The 17,421-nt window shown below is 42.5% G+C and overlaps 1 protein-coding gene across 9 annotated transcripts in view; it reads right to left on the reverse strand.

Annotated features, from left to right (window-relative positions):
• The window catches only part of CSMD2 (CUB and Sushi multiple domains 2), a 701,208-nt gene that overhangs the window by 575,458 nt on the left and 108,329 nt on the right, over positions 1-17,421 (reverse strand). For all 9 annotated transcript variants that reach the window (XM_032160157.2, XM_032160162.2, XM_032160160.2 and 6 more), the window contains exon 3: positions 7,796-7,908. In XM_032160157.2, the coding sequence (XP_032016048.1) occupies positions 7,796-7,908 (113 nt within the window). The remainder of the gene's footprint in view (positions 1-7,795; positions 7,909-17,421) is intronic.

The raw sequence follows: 17,421 nt of genomic DNA on the forward strand, positions 1-17,421 counted from the left end.
TTTGAAGCAATTGTGAATGGGAGTTCACTCATGATTTGGCTCTCTGTGATTGGTGTACAAGAATGCTTGTGATTTTTGTACATTGATTTTGTATCCTGAGACTTTGCTGAAGTTGCTTATCAGCTTGAGGAGAGTTTGGGCTGAGACAATGGGGTTTTCTAGATATACAATCATGCCATCTGCAAACAGGGACAGTTTGACTTCCTCTTTTCCTAACTGAATACCATTTATTTCCTGCTCCTGCCTGATTGCCCTGGCCAGAACTTCCAACACTATGTTGAATAGGAGTGGTGAGAGAGGGCATCCCTGTCTTGTGCCAGTTTTCAAAGGGAATGCTTCCAGTTTTTGCCCATTCAGTATGATATTGGCTGTGCGTTTGTCATAGATAGCTATTATTTTGAGATACATCCCATCAATACCTAATTTATTGAGAGTTTTTAGCATGAAGTGTTGTTGAATTTTGTCAAAGGCCTTTTCTGCATCTATTGAGATAATCATGTGGTTTTTGTCTTTGGTTCTGTTTATATGCTGGATTACATTTATTGATTTGCATATGTTGAACCAGCCTTGCATCCCAGGGATGAAGCCCACTTGATCATGGTGGATAAGCTTTTTGATGTGTTGCTGGATTCGGTTTCCCAGTATTTTAGTGGAAAAAACTACTTTAAAGTTCACATGGAACCAAAAGAGTCCGCATCACCAAGTCAATCCTGAGCCAAAAGAGCAAAGCTGGAGGCATCACGTTACCTGACTTCAAACTATACTACAAGGCTACAGTAACCAAAACAGCATGGTACTGGTACCACAACAGAGACATAGATCAATGGAACAGAACAGAGCCCTCAGAAATAATGCCACATATCTACCACTATCTGATGTTTGACAAACCTGACAAAAACGAGCAATGGGGAAAGGATTCCCTATTTAATAAATGGTGCTGGGAAAACTGGCTAGCCATATGTAGAAAGCTGAAACTGGATCCCTTCCTTACACCTTATACAAAAATTAATTCAAGATGGATTAAAGACTTAAATGTTAGACCTAAAACCATAAAAATGCTAGAAGAAAACCTAGGCAATACCATTCAGGACATAGGCATGGGCAAGGGCTTCATGTCCAAAACATCAAAAGCAATGGCAACAAAAGCCAAAATTGACAAATGGGATCTCATTAAACTAAAGAGCTTCTGCACAGCAAAAGAAACTACCAGCAGAGTGAACAGGCAACCTACAGAATGGGAGAAAATTTTTGCAACCTACTCATCTGACAAAGGGCTAATATCCAGAATCTACAATGAACTCAAACAAATTTACAAGAAAAAAACAAACAACCCCATCAAAAAGTGGGCAAAGGACATGAACAGACACTTCTCAAAAGAAGACATTTATGCAGCCAAAAAACACATGAAAAAATGCTCATCACTGGGCATCAGAGAAATGCAAATCAAAACCACAATGAGATACCATCTCACACCAGTTAGAATGGCCATCATTAAAAAGTCAGGAAACAACAGGTGCTGGAGAGGATGTGGAGAAATAAGAACACTTTTACACTGTTGGTGGGACTGTAAACTAGTTCAACCATTGTGGAAGTCAGTGTGGCAATTCCTCAGGGATCTAGAACTAGAAATACCATTTGACCCAGCCATCCCATTACTGGGTATATACCCAAAGGACTATAAATCATGCTGCTATAAAGACACACGCACACGTATGTTTATTGTGGCACTATTCACAATAGCAAAGACTTGGAACCAACCCAAATGTCCAACAATAGACTGGATTAAGAAAATGTGGCACATATACACCATGGAATACTATGCAGCCATAAAAAATGATGAGTTCATGTCCTTTGTAGGGACATGGATGAAACTGGAAAACATCATTCTCAGTAAACTATTGCAAGGACAAAAAACCAAACACCACATGTTCTCACTCATAGGTGGGAATTGAACAATGAGAACACATGGACACAAGAAGGGGAACATCACACTCCAGGGACTGTTGTGGGATGGGGGAAGGGGGGAGGGATAGCATTAGGAGATATACCTAATGCTAAATGACGAGTTAATGGGTGCAGCACACCAACATGGCACATGGATACATATGTAACAAACCTGCACATTGTGCACATGTACCTTAAAACTTAAAGTATAATAATAAAAATAAATAAAATAAAAAATAAACAGTAAAATAAAACTAAAATAATAAGGTGAGCCTTTAAATGAACATTTATCTAATCTTCACACAGAAAAAGCCTTTCCAAGCATGGCACCAAAAATAGACAGCATGAAAGAAAAATTAAAAAATTAAAATGTAAAATGAGTGGCATAAAAATGAAAACTGCTGTACCTCTAAAGGAAACCCATTACATTAATATCCTTAATATGCAAAAAGCACTTACAAAGAAGATGAGAAAAATTCTAACACCCCCATGGAAGAGTAGGCAGAGACCAAGAGAGAGGATTTATACAATTATCAGTACATGGCTAGTAAGTGATGACAGGTGCTTCACTTTACCTATAATCAAAGAGATGCAAATTATCACAACAAATGGGATGTCATTTTCCACCCATTTTAATCCATGAAACTGACTTAAAACTCAACAACACGTAACACTGGCAAGGTGGGAGGAATGGGCGCGGGCCTGCTTGTGCACTGTTGGTAGAAGTGTGCATTCGTATAACCTTTCTGAAGACACGATGGAATGATGTATAAAATGGAAAATCTACATACTCTTTGACCCAGCAATTGCACTTCCAAGAATTTATTCTAAGAAGATAATTAGATGAGGGCTTAAATTGTATGTACAAGGATGTTCTTCACCTAAATGTCCACAGAAGATGACTGGTTAGATAACTATGGTATATGCAAACCACAATGGCTTCCTCAGTGATGTGCATTAGAAAGACAAATCACGGCTACTTTTATTAACACAGAAAAACGTTGGCCTCATTAACGGAATTGCACAGATAACATAATCCCAAGTGCCCATGGATCCACACCCTTATGCATATGTGTGTGCGCAGAGAGATGTCTATATGTATATTCACTGGAATGGCAGAACTGAGGCTAGAACTGGGCAGACAGCCCTACCTGGGCGGAGCAGGACATGGGCAGATGTGGGAGTCAGGAGGAGGAGGAGGAGCTAAGTGGGGCGAGGGCTCCTGGGGCCTATTTTCAGACTCTGTGCTGAAAATGGGATTGTCAGATCTAGCAACTGAAAATGCAGGATGCTCAGTTATATTTAAATTTCAGGCCCAGTGTGGTAGCTCATGCTCGTAATCCCAGCACTTTGGGAAGTCGAGGCAGGCAGATCGCTCCAGCTCAGGAATTCGAGACCAGCCTGGGAAACATGGTGAAACCCTATCTTTACCAAAAATACAAAGAAATTAGCCAGCTGTGGTGGCGCGTGTCTGCAGTCCCAGCTACTTCAGGGGCTGAAGCAGGAGGCTGAACCCAGGAGGTCAAGGCTGCAGTGAGCTGAGATCGTGCCACTGGACTGAAGCCTGGGGGACAAAGTGAGGCCCTATCTCAAAAAACAAAACAAACAAACAAAAAAATAAAATAAGTATATTTGGGGTATACTTACACTAAACATTATTCCCATTTCAAAAATTTGAATGATTTAAAATTCTAATTAACTGAGTGCCGTGTATCTTATCTGGTGACCCTAGCTGAGAAGCTCAGGAACACATCTCCTGTCTCCATGGATGACCCACGCCAGCCTGGAAGTTCTCACATCCTCCCCTGCCTCTGGCTTAGCTCCAGTTTACCTGCCTGTGAAATGGAGTCACTAGCCTCTGCCTTACTCAAAGAGTTTTACAGAAAAGCCACGTTAAAATTCCTGGCCATCAAGCCTTAAGCTGCACACAAAACTTCCCTGAGGCCCAGCATGTACTTCTGTAAGATGGATAGCAATGTCTGTCCACAGGGTTGTGGTGGGGGATTAAATGAGATAATATATGTAAAGTGCCTGGCATACAGTCAGTGCTTAATACAAGTTGATCCCCTTCCCTCCCATCCAGCCGCTACAGCCCACGCTCTTGCCCCCGGGGTTTACAAACCAAGCACCTTCTGTCATCTCAGGGTTTGACTACCGGCCTTTTTGATCTTTTCCTTGCAGCGGCAGCAGCCGTGGGCTGACACTCATCACCTGACTTCACCTTTCTCCAAAATCCCTAGCAGCAGTTCAGTTCCTTATCTACACTTTCCACATTCTGGATGGGGGTGGAGGAGAATCAAACTTGCTTTGATAGCAGACATTTGGGGATGTCAGCCAAGGGGAGCTACCAAGAGCAGGGCCCTGATGCCATTTTGAAACGGACACAACAACATCATGAATAGAGAATATAAGGAAACCATCCTGAATGGGGGCAGCCTAGGCTGGAAGTGGGGGCCTCTCCTTTGAAGCCTGTCATTCTCCCTGCTTGCCAGCCAGCACAAATGTCCAAGGGGACTCTGCAATGGAGGAAGGGGGCTGAGCTTCTTCCCTGAGAGCCAGATCTTCATAAATTCCTTTTAACTAGTGAATCTCCCCTCCTCCACCACACAATGAGGCTCAGAGAGCTTAAAAATCTGCCCAAGGTCACCCAGTGAGTCAGGCAGGGGTTCAACATGATTCAGTTGCCTGTTGAATATGCTCAGAGATAAAGAGATCCCAGGACATATATCAGGCGGGTATGCTCACAGCAGTGGCTGCCCCTACTGATGCCTCCCACCTTCCATCCTTGTCCATCCACCGTGGGTGTTCCAAAAGTCAGTGCAACTCGCATTTGTCCAGATGCATGCATTGCCACATAGCCCAGTCCCAAGTCAAATTAATGGGCTTCAATGATAGCCACAGCCTTAGCTTATGGGTATCTGACTCCTTTGTTAGCACGGACACCTGTGACCCACTTTACCATGCAGTACAAAACAGCCAGCCACACATCCTGCAAAGTTTGCGGAAACCCTGCAACAGGTGGCTGCATAGAGACTCGCTCGGCTACAGCAATCTGTTAGCATTGGTCTAGCCTTTGCAGGGGCCTTGCCCGCAAGGCTTTACTTCCTTAGTGCCAACGACTTAGAGACCTGACATCATTATGTGGCTGAGGTGAAACAGGCTGTTCCTTCTGCCCTGTGAGTCTTGCTGTAGAATGTTGAGCATTCTCATGCCTGGACTGCCTCGCCTGTGCCAGGCAGGTGAGAGGAGGGATCCACTGGCCTCTAATTTATCCCTAATGTTTTGCAATCTCTTTTAATCACAGGCCTCTTCGTAAATCTGATGGAAGCTCCAGCTCAGCTCTGTCCAGTAGCATTTTCTGCAGTGATGGAAATGTTCTGTATCTGGGCTGTTCGACATGGTAGACAAGCCACATGTGGTTGCTGAACATTTGACACAAGGCTAGTGCGACTAAGAAACTGAATTTTAAATTCTATTCAATTTTAGTTAATTTAAATGTAAATAGCCATATGTGGCTAATGGCTACTTCATTGGACAATACAACTGTAGACCAGGGGTAAGTAAATTTTTTCTGTAAAGGGTCAAAAAGTAAGTATCTCATTGGCTTTGCATAGGATCTCTGTCACAGTAGCTCAACTCTGCAGTTGCAGGGCATGAAAACAGCCACCAAACACATGTCAACGAATGGGCATGGCTGTGTTCCAATAAAACTTTATTTACAAAAACAAGCTTCTGGCTAGATTTGGCCAGGGGGATCTGAGTTTTCTAACGCATGCTGTATATTCTCCTAGAAAAAGAATGTTTGTCTCTAATGTCATGGAGTTTACAGACCTCCTGTTGCCCAGCTACAGACCCTGCTCATGATTTCCAGGTGACAATGTCTGTTTTCACGGGACTCTGAATGTGCCCTCAGATCTGCTCTGCTTCATGAGAAGTGCTTGCGCCTCTAACAGGGCAGTGTGGTCAGGGACACGCTTTTCCTCAAGCCTCAGGGAAGCCAGCGCCTCAAAGATCGACCAGGACTGAGAAATGAGGGCACCATGAGAGCTGGGGCCTGGCCTGTTCCCCCATGTGTCAGTCACTCCCAGCATCTTTGCTGGCACCTCCTCTAGTGTCCCTGACCCAGCCTCCCTTTCCCTGGCCCCGGGTCCCAAGTGCAGTCAATGTCCCCAAGGCCAACCTATTGTGGAAGGAGCTGATGGCCAGAGAGACTTTAGGAAGCTTCCGAAGAGGCCTCTCTTAGTGAGGATCTTGTTGCTCAAACTTGGAGAGAATTACTTTGGATTCAGGGCCAGGGTGAAGGTGTAAATAGGATGACAAAAATCACAGGCTTGATATCAGGAGGAACTTTTTTTGTGTGTGTGTGTGACAGAGTCTCATTCTGTCACCCAGGCTGGAGTGCAGTGCCATTTCCCAGGTTCAAGCGGTTTTCGTGCCTCAGCCTCCCAAGTAGCTGGGATCACAGGTGTGTAACACCATGCCCGGCTAATTTTTGTATTTTCAGTAGAGATGGGATTTGTCATGTTGCCCAGGATGGTCTCGAACTCCTGGCCTCAAGTGATTCACTCGCCTCGTACCCCCGAAGTGCTGGGATTACAAGTGTTAGCCACCATACCTGGCCGAGATCTGATCATTTTTTAAAAAGAAATTAGGCTATTTCAGGAATCCTCACTTTAAGGACAGGTTAGTCTTTGTCAGGAGCCCTCGGTTAAGGTAAAATAAAGTTATGTCAGAAGCCCTCAGCAAAAAGCAGGTAGAACTTTCTCAGGAACCTTCTCAGCAACCTTTAGTTAAAAATAATTGAAGCCTTCCCAGGAGGCCCCAGTTGCTCAGGTTAAAGCATCAAACCATCTCCCCTATACCCCCTGCCACCAGGGGTGGTTTTTTGCTAAGGAGGCAGAACTTGTCCTCTTTATGCATTACACCCCTGGCCAAGACAGGGAGTATGTGTTTCTGTATTGCTATAGCTTCACTCAAGAAAGCATCGCTTACTCTTTAAGTTCTTAAACAAAGGCAAAGGCAAAAAAAAAAAAAAAAAAAGCTTTTGGATATCTGGCATGCTTTACTAGGGTATTATGTCATTACTGTTATTAATTATCATTAACAGTCTTAAAATACGCCTATTAACGATCTTAACACAAAATAACAGTGCAGGTCTTAGCCAAGAGCGGCATAATTACCTATTAATGAGATGTAAATTTCCCAGGGAAATGACAGATCTAGAAGCACCACCTTCTGAACATAATAAAGTCAATAATAATAATAATAGTGTATAATCTGAAGATATTAGTGTTAATTTGAATTCTAACACCATATTTAAACAGACAGAGAAGTACAAATTATTTGCATAGCACAAACTAAAAGCCCCTAATCCATGCTATTAAGGAAAAATCGATTGTTCTTCTCTGAATGATATAAAACTGACTCTTGGAGGTCACTGTACAGTGTTTTCAGCTGCTTATTTTATTTCTTTTACTTAGGGTTTATATGTCTTTTATTTTCAAAAACAACCTGAGGTACCTTATACAATGAAGCCCAATAGAAAACAGAATTAAAAAAATGAAAAAGAAAAAAAAAAAAACCCAGTTAACAGGGACAGAGAAGTAGATGTTACCAGGCCCTCAGGATAAACTACTGCACATAAGCTTTTATATTTCAATTCTCAGTTTCCTGGGAACCAAGAGGGACAATTTAAGTAACTGAGTTACTGGTTAGTAACCAGCCTTGTTAGGACAGGAGCAAGCTCTGGGTCTGAAGAACACTTCCCTGCATCTGTGAGCGATGCAGTCCTGCTTGTGGCTATTAGGACATCACATCTCCGGCTCCTGTGGCCGATGAGGGAGGCACTTACCTTCATAGGTGGCGTGGAAGCCTTGGGCACTGACTGCATAGTCGCTGATGAGGTGCAGAGAGAGGGTGGCGGCTGCACTAACAATGGTGGCTGGCAGCTGAAAGCCTGTGAGCCTGAAAGACAAAGCAGTGGATTAGGGAGAATGACCCCCTTGGGAAACTACACATCCATGAAGCATTTATTGAGTGCCTGCTGGATACGCAGTGCTGATCTAGGCACATAGAGGGTGTTCAAAGACAAAGTGATTCTCAGCAGAGGTGATGAAAACCAGCAGGTTTCTGCCCCAGAAACATGAGGAAGTGACTCCCCCAAAGCCATGGTCTAATCCCCAACCTGGAGGCTTGCCTGCTTCCTTTGTGTTTCCTCTTTTCTCCTTTTCTGATTTCTTTTTCTGTCTCCTCTTTCTGGCTGAGGTCCTGTGAGGCTCTGGGTAAAATTCCCCATGAGTTTACAACTAACAATTGCCAGTAGACAATATTTATTCACATAGTAAGGGAAATAGAGCCAACTCTAAGTAGAAGAATGAGGATGCTGCTTATCATAGACTTTATTCTTTCAAAGGAATGTCTACTGCTTTTACAGAAATAAGTGCCTATTAGTTTTTAAAGAAAGCAAAAAATAAAAAACCAACACAATCTAGAAATAATTATTCCTCACAGTTGACATACAAAGAGATGGTGGGATCAATAGATGGCATCATATTCAATGAAATAATTTCATACAAATGGGATCAAACTGTGCATGCTATTAAAATTAAAATGTTTAAATTTTCTTTCTGGAATTTAACTGAATAAAAGGAAACAGGTGTGAAGCTAAAGGAATTGTTGAACCTGAAATAATATGCTTTTAGCACAAGATAATCATTTTTAAGGATTCCTCTAACGGAAAAAGATACCACTGAACACTTGGGAATACATTTAGGAAAGACCTTGTCCACTGCTGGGCGTCCATGCATAGTGACCCTCACAGGGACCTGATTGTGCACACGGGTCATAGTGAGGTGGCCAGTCTCCTACACACCTTTGTCCTTAACCCCCTCTAAGCCTCAGCCTGCCTTACCACACCCAGGTAGGAATCTAGGAGGAATTTCAAGGTTTAACTTTGTCCCCATTTTTAGGTAATTTGAAATATCTGTGGTTCTCCTGGATGCCGCTGTATACCTCCCACTGCTATACAATATCTTGATGCCCAGGATATCCACTGAAGGGCATGAGTATTGGGCTCAGGTGAGTTAAATCAGATATTTGTTAACAGACACTGTGAAAACCCTTATGCTAGATGAAGCCCCTGCCCTTCCCACCATCCTAACCTTGTGGGATTCATGTTAACTCAGAATAGACTCAAGAAAAAGCAAAGAAAAAATGATCAAATTATGCAGCAGGCAACCAAATAAGTTTCAAGGGCATCTTCTCTTCAAATATAAACACATCCAGCAAAAGATCCCCACCCTCACCCCATATTCATATACTCTCTCTCATCAAAAATGTATACATAAAATAATGAAATCCTACATATTATAAGGAAACAAACTTTGTTTAATCATCTTATGCTGGAGAAGGGCCTTCTAAGCAAGACATGCAGAGGACTCTCTTTGCACCTACTTGCCCTGTCAGTCTTCCATGGGAGCTGTCCATGGCATGGAGTTCTGATAGGTACTCCACCTGCCCACTAGCCACAGAGCTGGGTAAATGATCAATCACAACATACTATCCCTCATTTTTATGGACTGGCTCAGGGTATGGGGAAGAAGGAAGAGACCATACCACCCAAGCAGAGTCATTCTGAGTCCTTCTAAGGGATATAATATACAGACTCTGAAAGCCTTTTATTTTTGGACCTTAAACTACTACAATATAAGCTTAAGACTCCCAGCAGCCTTTTTATCATCACACAGAGACTATCTGCTTTAGAGAAAATGATATCGCCAGATAGATATAAATAAAAGCTGAGCAGTGGCAAGAGAAGAGAAACAGAACCCTGATGATGTATTTTTCAGATCCTTAATCCACACAGCGAGATCTATCCCTTCAATGCCCAGTTACATAAGCCAACATTCTTTCTTTACTATCCTTTTTTCTTAAACTAGCTTGACTTGGTTTTCTATCTCTTGAAATTGAGTACTAATGGATACAAAATGAAACCCTAGAGGCCTTAAAGGAAAAGATTAATAACTACATGGAAATTAAAAGCATGTATGTGTGACAAAAAACTGTAAAAGATAATGAGAAAAGTGCAAACTGAAAGGTTACGAATATGTGACAGGAGGAGGATTCGTATTTATAACCTAGAAAAAGTACTTACAAATCAGTAAGAAAAAGGTAAACAGCTAGGAGGAAAAGGGCAAAAGATACAATACAAATTAACGATCCACCTAATTAATATAAAAATGTGAAAACTGAAACCCCAAGACTCATTTCTCACCTATCTAGAGTTGGCAAGGGCTAAGGAAAACAGATCCTGCACTTAACAGGATAATAAGGAAATAGTACAAATTACACACACGTATTTGACACATTAAATGAAATGGGCACAAACTTGAAAAGCATAAACTACCATAAGTTTCCCAATATGAAACAGATCATTTAAACAGCCCTGTAACTATTAAGGAAATTGAATTAGTAATTTTAAAACTCCCAAAAAAGAAATACCTAGGCCTAGATGATTTCACTAGAGAATTCTACCAAACATATAAAGAAGAATTAACACCAATTCTACTCTAATCTCTCCCAGAAAAGAAGAACAAACATTTCCAAACTCATATTATGAGGCCAGTATTACCCTGGTACCAAGCCAAAGACAATACAAAGAAAGAAAAATGAAGATCAATATTTCACATGAATACAAACACAAGAACTTTAACAAAATATTGGCCAGGAGAATTCAGCAATATATAAAAATATTTATACACCATAACCAAGTGGGGTTGTGTCTAAAGATGCAAGGCTGGTTCAACATTTGAAAAATCAGTCAGTGTAACCTACCATATTAACAGGCTAAAGGTAGAAAAATCACATGACCACATCAATTGATGCAGAAAAAGTATTTGACACATTTCAACACCTGTTTGTAATTAAACGAAAAAAAATTCAGAAACCTACAAACAGCGTAAGTTTCTGAACTTGATAAAGAACATCTACAAAAAAAAAAAAAAAGACAGTAGCTGACATCACACTTCATGGTGAAAGACTGAATGCTTTTCCCTTAAGATTGAGAAAAAGGCAAGGATTCAACATCTCAGTTAGGAAATCAGCAAAAGACATGGAAGAGACATTTCACCAAATAAGATATATGCATGGCAAATAAGCACATGAAAAGATGTTCAACATCACTAGCCTTTAAGGAAATACAAATTAAGACCATGAAGAAATACTACTACATACCCATTGGAACAGCTAAAATAAAACACTGTAGTCACAATACCCAATGCTGGTGACGATACAGGAAAACTGGATTCCTCATACAATGCTGGTAGAAATGCAAAAACATGCAGCCACTCTGGTAAATAGTTTGGCAGTTTCTAAAAAAAAAAAAAACCACATAACTATACAACTCAGCAATTTACTCCAGAGAAGTGGAAATTTATATCCATTATGCCCAAAAACCTATGCATAATTGTTCATAGCAGCTTTATTCCTAATAGCCCAAACCGGAAACAAAGAAAATGTCCTACAATAATAGGTGAATGACTCAACAAACTGGAGTACATCCATACCGTAGAATACTACTCAGCAATAACCAGGAATGGACTATGAATACATGTAGCAACTTGGGTGGACCTCAAGGTCATTAAGCCAAGTAGGGAAAAAAAGCTAATCTCAAAAGATCACATGCCATGTGATTCAATTTATATAACATTCTAGAGATGATAAAATTAAAGAGATGGAAAACAGATTAGTGCTTGCTAGAGATAAGGAATCGTAAGAGGAAGGGAAATGGATATGACCATAAAGAGGTAGTATGAGGAGATTTTGGGTGATGGAATCATTCTGTGTCTTGATTGCAGTGATGGTTATGGGAATGTGCATGTGATAAAATGACATAGAACTATACACACACATTGCACCAATGGCAGTTTCCTGGTTTTGAGAGTGTGCTATAGTTACATAAGATGTAACTATTGGAGGAAACTGGGAGAAGGGTACATGGAACCCCTCCTGTGGATCTATTATTATTTCAAAATAAAAAGTTTCATGAATACAAATCTACCATATTGACTTCTGACTAGCTCCAGTCTTGAGAATGCCTCCTGATTCCTATTTACTGTTTCTAGCACAAGAACATGTCAATCTTGATGTTATCATACAAATTACAGGCTATGACACCTACAGTACCCTTGGCCTGTTCTAGAGGCTGCTTTTCATTGTCTTGCTGGACACATACACCCTTTCCCTATGGTACATAAACCCTGGGTCTGGGGAGTAACATTGCAGAGATCTACCTGCCTTGTGGCTACCCAAGACCATGCTTCTGTCTGTGAATTTCCCCAGTAAAACACCCTTTACCAATAAAAAATTAAATTTAATAAGTTTTAAAAAATTATATCTATGGCTCATATTATATTGCTATTAGACAGTACTCCAGTCCTCCATTAGATCAGACTTACACTCAGTGTCCCTGGATTGGGCTTTGAGCTTTGTCTTTTCCAGGCCCCTCACTCCAGCCGCCTCCTATCCACTCCAGCCTGTATTGCACCCTCCCCGCCCCCACCAGCAGCATTGACTGCAGCCTTGCTGACTACCAGTACCAGAACTCAGGCCATAGGGCCCGTTAGCCTATTCCTTGGCTTCCTGTTGACTTGCCCATACACCAGTTGCCCTTTCCCTCCCCCAAAATATTCATATCTTCAGTGACAGACTGACATCATCCCATTGAACCCTATAGATTAAAATAGTAAATTGTCCCTAGCGAGGCCAGACCTGTATCTGGTTCCCCAGGCCCCATCCTAGCAAGCTCTGATTGTCTCTATCTCCAGGCGGGCCCAATTCACAGCAGCTGCAACTTGTCTCTCACCCATGTCTACCAGAATTATGCCCTTGGGTGCCCTTCCTAGACACTCAGCCTAGGGATCATCTTTTCCTTCAACTACATAGAGCCTCATGGAGGAAGCTCAAGCCTCACCAGGGCTTCTCCTATGAAGTCCTCTCAGAATGGCATTCCTCTCACTAAGCAGAAATTGTTGATTTTATTCCCCAACTTAGTTCCAGGATATTTTTGCACTGCCATTAAAGATTCCTAGACCCTAGTTTCTCGGTACTATATTGACGCAAGCTGTGAAAAGCTAATGTACACTGTCAACAAACAATTACAGTTTTATCACTTACAATATATGGAATTGCAGCTTGCTAGGCATTTTCTTTAATCAGATATTTACCACTGCTCTGCTCTTTCCCAGGGTTGGTAGATAAATTCTAACAGGGAGGATTCCTCAAAGGTGCTAGCTAAGGCTGGGGGAGGGGATGGGAAATTGAATCTCCCCAGCTGGATACCTGAATCATCGCTCCCCCACCCACTCATCTTTGAGATCGATTTCAGACACGCTGATGACCCCGCAGTTAGGAGGAGCTATGGTGTTGCATGACGGAATGAGCAAATAAAACTTTCAGACTTTCCCATCTTTTATCTGACAAGATTAAATACCACATTGAAAGAGGTGAGGTATCCTTCAATAGTGAAATCCAGACTTAGTAGAGAAATGCAGTAAAATGATGGCAAGGCAAGCGAGAGTCCCCTGTTGCTATGAGTTATCCTCCTTGCAGACTCTAAAATGCACAGAGAACAGCATTTTGCAAACAGGTGGCACAGCCAAACATGTAAAACAATACTCATCTTCTGCTTTACATCAGCCTTATTGTCTTCACATTTTCTCCAGTGTCTTTTCTTTGTTTTTGCCTTCCTGCCAAAAGTAACCCAGAGTCTTGAAAACGGGATGGCCAGGACACCATATACTCCTCATTTCTCAGCTCAGAATCTATCCACAGCCTCCCACTGTTCTTAGGATTAAAGCCAGAATCCCTAACGATACAACTGAGTTTCCTGCCTTTAGGTGTCACTGAGGCCTTGGGCACATCAACAACGCCCAGTGTGCACTGAGACCTGAGGGTCTTCCTGAAATGCGAGGTCTATGTAAGACCTTGCTTGGGAGAATCCCAACAGTGGCTGAAGTGAAATTCTTCCCCTTTATGCATGGGACTCAAAGTCAAATTGTTTTTAATGCAGGAATATGACATTTCTTCCACCCAAGTGAAGTGTCTGCAAATTCCTACCCATGGAAATAAAAGCTCATTTTCTTACTCCAGGAGTTTGTGCCCATGTTTGAGAACTTCAAGGCTCTCAAGTTGACCAACTACTCACTTCCTCAGGCTGGGGTCTCTTGGCTTTGACATGCCAGACTTGCAGCAAGGAGACCCCTCACCCTGTGGGGTGAGGAACAGTTGAAGAAAGTGGGCACGTATAGTCTGGGGTCCAACAGAGTGGGCAAGGCGGAGGATAAGAACTGTCTCCACATCCCTAGGGCCATGCTTCACACACCAATGTCCTCATGAAATGCTTGGCAAGGAAGCAGGACCACAGGACAGAGGCTCCAGAGAGACACACTTGGACTCCACGCACAGAAGAATGCTGGCATTCACATCTGCCAAAGGTATGAGTGTGCCACCTCTCAAGTTCAATCCAATTTTCATCCGTCAAATATTTACTGAGTGGCAACAGGTCTCAGACACTGATCCTTAGAGAGGAGGAGGAACACACCAGGTTGAATCTTGGGCCAAGCTCATCAGAGACATGGCTTTGCTTTTGCCAGTCAGAGAACCAATGAGAAAGGCCATAATGAAACTCTGATCTCAACAAACTCCAACCTGGAATTATGGAGTCTATTAGTACACTGGATTGACCCCATTACTGGAGTAAATGTAAGTCTTGATTCCTGCTTGATAGAAAAACATGGGAGACAGGGAAAGATGGAAGAATTAGGCTTTCTCCAAATGTCTTCCAGGCACATGGAACTTTCTGGAACTGTCTGGAGTAGGGCGGCTGGCAAATCAAAACACTATCTGCCAAGCCTGTCAGTGTGACAAGTGTTGCTTACACTTACTTTTATTCCTGAGGTCAAATTGGCATGTCTTTTTTCATATCACTGTTTGATGTGCTAACAGCCTTAAATGAGAACCATTCAATAAAAGCCCAATTTGTTATATTACCATTTATTCCTGGATAATTCTATATTAGTTGGGCTCTTTAAGATTGTCTCTGTGCTGCCCCAAGATCTGGAGAACCACGTGATAAATCCCCACTTTTCATAACTTTCTGAGGATGGAGGCAGAGCCCTGAGTCGTCCCTGAGTGAGTGTTGCTGGGACTGGTTCCCCAGGCCTCAAGTGAAATAAGAGATCTGGATCAGCTAGAAGGACATAATGATCAGGAATGACAGAGATGGATGGCTGTCTGGGTGACATGGCTCGAGGCTTTGCCTTGCAAGACCTGGCCTGCCTTTCTTTCTACCTCAGCTCACGGCTCTCTCCCCTTTGGTCTTTCCCCCTCCACCCACACTGGCTTTTTTTTTTTTTTTTTTGGAGAAGGAGTCTCGCTCTGTGGCCCAGGCTGGAGTGCAGTGGCATGATCTCGGCTCACTGCAAGCTCTGCCTCCAGGGTTGACACCATTTTCCTGCCTCAGCCTCCCGAGTAGCTGGGATTACAGGCGCCTGCCACCACACCTGGCTAAATTTTTTGTATTTTCAGTAGAGACAGAGTTTCACCGTGTTAGTCAGGATGGTCTTGATCTCCTGACCTCGTGATCCACCCGCCTTGGCCTCCCAAAGTGCTGGGATTACAGGCACCCGCCACCACACCCAGCTAATTTTCTTTGTATTTTTAGTAGAGACGGGGTTTCACGGTGTTAGCCAGGATGGTCTTGATCTCCTGACCTCGTGATCTGCCTGCCCCAGCCTCCCTAACAGCTGGGATTACAGGCGTGAGCTGGCTTCTTATACTGTCCTTGAAGGTGCCACATCCCTTCCCATCTCAGGGCCTTTGCAGATGCTGTCCCTAGGACTCTGTGCCCAGATGTCTCCCTTAGCCACCCAGGCCGCCTCCACCTTACCTTCCCCCCAACCCTGCATTAGCTTTTCAGGGCTCACTTTCAGCATCAGTTCCTCTGGGAAAGAGTTTAGGGATCCTTGATAAATGTCCTCAGAGAACAGAGTACTTCTGCTTTGTAACATTCATCCCAATGATCATGAATCGATTTTCTTACTGAATTTTTATATATCTGTCTTTCCTTCTTGATGGTAAGTCTCTTGGAGGCAAAGACTATCTGTAACCTTTTCACTATATCACTAGTGCACAGCACATATTAGATGCAATATAGAGTGAACAAATGAAGGTTTTACTATGAGAAAGCAGACAAGGCCTGACTGCTATCCTTTGAAAGGCCAGCTTACAAGTATAATCCCTGTCTGGCATCTGGGAACTGGGATTTCAGGAGGGTTCCCTCCATTTCCAGTACTTTCAAGAGAGGTCTAAACAATTTGTACAAACATTATGGTTTATGCTGAACACCTGCTTTCCGCCTGGGAGCCTAGAATTTTGGTATGTGTCAGGAAGAGGGGTCTAGGTAATCATCTCTGTGGGAAAACCCTGGGCAATGAGTCTCTGCTGAGCTTTCCTGGTTGGCAGTATTTCATATGTGTTGTCACAATTAGTTGCCAGGGATTTGAAGCACGATCTATGTGACTTTGCCAGAAGAGAACTCTTGAAAGCTTGTGCCTGGCTTCTCCCAGCCATCACCCCAGGATGCACCTTTTCCCCTTGCTGACTTTGCTCTGTATCCTTTCACTATAATAAATCATAGCCATGGGTACAAATTTATCCTGAATCCTATGAGTCCTAATAAATCATGGGGGTGGTGATATGGACCCCCCAACACAGAGACTGACAAATTAATACAACCAGATTTTTCTGGAAAGTACCAAAACTAGGTTATTTTTCAAAGCATGTTTCTAGAGTGTTCACCGGTTAAACAGAATTGGGAAATGCTGGGTTAAACAAAGCAAAGATTTTTCAGAAAACAAAAAATAAAATGCATAGGAGGACTTTTAACAAGCTAAGTCAATGTAAACCTTCAAGGCTGGAATAGATTATGTAACAGATCCCAAACCCATTATATTATAGCCCCTTTTATTCTTAAAGCATCCTGTGGGCTGGGGTTCTGTGGAACCCTCTCTGGGAAACAACAGGCCCAGAGAATGCAGGTTATGGAGCTGAGGCTGTTGCTACAACAATCATGAGGCTGTTGCTATGTCAGCCATGAGGCTGCTGACATTCCCTGTCTTGAAAATTGCGAAACCCAGAGTGACCAAAGGTCTGAGATGTGGTTCTGTGCTGCCCCAAGACCTGGAGAACCATGTGATAAGCCTCCACTTCCGAGGGTGATCTACGCATGTCTCTTCTTTGCAATCTTAAAGAGCCCAACTAATATAGAATTACCCAGGAATAAATAGTAATATAGCAAATTGGGCCTTTATTGAATGGTTCTCATTTAAGGCTGTTAGCACGTCAAACAGTGATATGAAAAAAGACATACCAATTGACCTTGGGAATAAAAGAGTAAATGTAAGCAACATTTGTCACACT

This window comes from Hylobates moloch, unplaced genomic scaffold, assembly GCF_009828535.3.
Source record: "Hylobates moloch isolate HMO894 unplaced genomic scaffold, HMol_V3 SCAFFOLD_8, whole genome shotgun sequence".
Lineage (NCBI taxonomy): Eukaryota > Metazoa > Chordata > Mammalia > Primates > Hylobatidae > Hylobates > Hylobates moloch.